The following is a 3,164-nucleotide window of genomic DNA, read 5'->3' as shown; positions in this document are numbered from 1 at the left end:
CTAGGAGAGTTCTGTTGTAGTTTGTATTGCATATTGCAGTACTGGATCCCCCCAGCAGTTGGCATCATAACTGAAATTGTATTTTGAAATAGCATAAATCCTATTGGTTGCAGCCAGGTATCATTTTAACAAGTTACATGGAAGTCATTTTAAAAATGTTTGCATTCTTACGGTCTGGTATTTTTAGAATTCCTTTCTTGATTTTAGGTTTTATTTTTCATGGGGCAGTTGGGCAAGTTAGCATTGAAAATAAAGACTAATCAAAACAAAAAATAGGGCTTATTTTTCACACTACAATCAGCATCCTTGCTGAACAAATGCTGGTTACATTATAAAGCACTTTTAACCAATTTTATTTTTTGCCGTTCTATTGAAAATCGGGAACATTTCATACATTTCTTTCACATTTAAGTGATCTATCTTCTGCTGTTTATATGATTTGTTTGTGAATTATTAATAAATATTAATGTTAGTTTTTTCTGGTACATTTGGTATTGTAGGCAGAACAGGAAGTAGGAGGAGCTAGAAATTGTTGTGACTTTTAGTTTAGTATTTTGCGCGTTAAAGGGGCGGTCGCAGTTAAAATTCAGGGAACACCGATCCTTGTGGACCTTGACTTTGTTCTAGAATGACCGGCTACCTGCAGGGCTCCCGGATTCTGAGTCTGCAGTTTTTCTATTTGTAGACTTACACGTGTAATAAAGTCACAATAAAATTATTGGCACTGTATATATCCAAACATCTTTATATTTCTGTGTCCTCTCCTGTGGAAAGAGTCCAGCAGCAGCCTACAAGATGCATTGTACAAGGAGAGACAGCCTAATAGACACATTACAGTTACCTTGGGGGTGGGAGAATAGTGATAAAGGCGGGGCTAAAAGGACGGCCCCTGCGGAACTAACAAGAATAATTTTCATGCAGATAAAATAAGGAAAATGGATAAAAAAAAATTATTTTCTGACATAAAGTAGGCATCTCAGGTGGTTCTCTTTACCAGGAACAAAATGTCATATGTTGTGTTGTACCTGTATCCAGGAATGTCACGCCTGCATTAGTGTTCAGCCTAAGGACACTATCAGCATATACAGAAAATTGAGATAAAAATATTTTTATCATTTAATATGGGACCAATGATGCCTCATTAGATGTTTATTTGTTTTTTAAATGCAGAAAATTCCTGATGATCCTGGCAGAATTATCATGCCTTAATCCTTTCCTGTGAACTGAAATCTCAAACCATGTTAACTTCTTTTTGTAAATTACAAATTCCCAAGAAGACAAAAATCCTCCTTTGCCCTTTGGGACTGAGCCGAATCGTCTTGTGTCTCTGACTTTCCCCTTCTCAGCTGCTGCAGCTCACAGTGGGAGGGTTAAAGGGCTGTCTGTCAATAAAGTGGGTGTGGTCAGGTGCTGATTGACAAGTCATGTGATTCCTGGGTTTACTTACTCAGTGTGTGTAGTTGGCAATCTCACAGCAAGGCAGCTATAAAAAATCTTCTTTTATAGAGAATATTCCCATTTGGAAATGATAAGAATAACACAGCTCTTTGAGCGGGAATATATTGTCACATGCATTTTGTAATGTGAGCAGTGAAAGAACAAGGGTATCATCCAGGACGTTGGGTTGGAGGACCTCAAAAATGGCCGCTTTTGTGGGGTGTCCCTGGTTCTCAGGGGTTTGAAGGTGAACCAGTTACAGGGTCATGAGTGCCCAAGGCACATAGATGGTGGGGGTTGTAGCCTATCTGCTTGGAGCCAACAAAAGAGCTACTGCAGTACAAATTGCTTACATACCTAATGCCAACCATATTGGAAAGGTTTCATCACACGCAGCATATGCGGTGCCCATGCACCCCGTGTCCACCTACATTATAGGAAGAAGGCAGGCCTGGGGGGGGGGGGGAGTGGCAGCAGGGTGCATTATGGGTAGAAGGCAGCGCGTGGGTAATCAAACCATGAGAAGTTCATTGTTGAGTTTACATATTCTTCACCTTTTTATCTCTGCCCTTAGCAAGATGGACACGGATCTGTTTATGGAGTGTGAGGAGGAGGAGCTGGAGCCATGGCAGAAGATCAGCGATGTGATAGAGGATTCAGTGGTGGAAGATTACAACTACATGGACAAGACCAGCTCAGGTATTTGCACCCTTCGTAATGCTAACACCCTAATGGGTAATCCTACATAGAAATCAGCCAGTTTATAGAAATGATTGGAGATATGGCAGTATGTATATTTAAATCATTTAGATAATCACTCACATCTTTACCTGCCTGGTATCATTATTGAGTTGTAGGCTGATTTGTGATCTTCTGTCCTTCCAGTGCCCGTCAACATCCAGCCAGTCACAGCGGCCCTTCCAGTTGTCGCTCAGCCACTGGGCACCCAGTACACTACGGCTGCCACTGTGACCAACACCATCACCCAGAACACCGACAACACCAAGAAAACATTGCTGACTTTGTTCGCCAATAACAGCGGTGAGTAAGCTGAAAAGTGACTGTTGTTCCTCTTACTTTAAAAAGGGAACTCTTGGGATGAGGGGGGTCTCCTTTACGTTGGTGGTAGGCAGAGATGGGAGCCCCTTACGTTGGTAGCAGGCGGAGAAATAAAATCATTTTGTTTTTTTTCCCTCAGGTTCATCGCCAATTGTCCAGTCCAGCCCCCAGTCTCTCATCCTGACTCAGAATACCACACCCGGCATTGGCACAATGGTGACCCAGCCCATGTTGCGTCCCATGCAAGTCATGCAAAATGCCAACCACGCTACCAACAATTCGGTGACGGCACAACCTATCTTCATAACTGCACAGGTGGGGAAAAAGATGGCAGCATTTATCACCCCTGTGAACACGGAATGTGATTGGTGGCTCTTTTAATGTTGTTTCTAAATGTTCACACAAAGCATTAAAAAGCCCTAAAGTGCTTGTTGTTTCTGGGGACAGTGCTGCTCCCGCTTCCTTTTATTACCTTGTAGCTTGCCCTTGGTTCTTGTGTAGTCTTTACCTATTTATTTTTCATTGCAGGGTTTTCCGGTCCGGAATGTGCGACCTGTTCAGAACACAGTAAATACGATGAACACAATGAATCAGGTGGGAATTGTTCTGAATGTTCAGCAGGGACAGACTGTCAGGCCCATCACCATTGTACCAGGTAAGACTTTTTT

General features: G+C 42.2%; 1 protein-coding gene across 2 annotated transcripts in view; it reads left to right on the top strand.

Moving 5' to 3' along the window:
• The window catches only part of POGZ (pogo transposable element derived with ZNF domain), a 15,154-nt gene that overhangs the window by 2,310 nt on the left and 9,680 nt on the right, over positions 1–3,164 (top strand). For both annotated transcript variants that reach the window (XM_072427552.1, XM_072427551.1), the window contains exons 3-6: positions 2,012–2,136; positions 2,323–2,478; positions 2,636–2,811; positions 3,025–3,151. In XM_072427552.1, coding sequence (XP_072283653.1) covers positions 2,016–2,136; positions 2,323–2,478; positions 2,636–2,811; positions 3,025–3,151 — 580 coding nt within the window. In that variant the 5' untranslated portion in view covers positions 2,012–2,015. The remainder of the gene's footprint in view (positions 1–2,011; positions 2,137–2,322; positions 2,479–2,635; positions 2,812–3,024; positions 3,152–3,164) is intronic.

Source organism: Pyxicephalus adspersus, chromosome 12 (assembly GCF_032062135.1).
Source record: "Pyxicephalus adspersus chromosome 12, UCB_Pads_2.0, whole genome shotgun sequence".
NCBI classification, from domain to species: Eukaryota; Metazoa; Chordata; class Amphibia; order Anura; family Pyxicephalidae; genus Pyxicephalus; species Pyxicephalus adspersus.
This window is presented reverse-complemented; position numbering and strand designations above follow the sequence as displayed.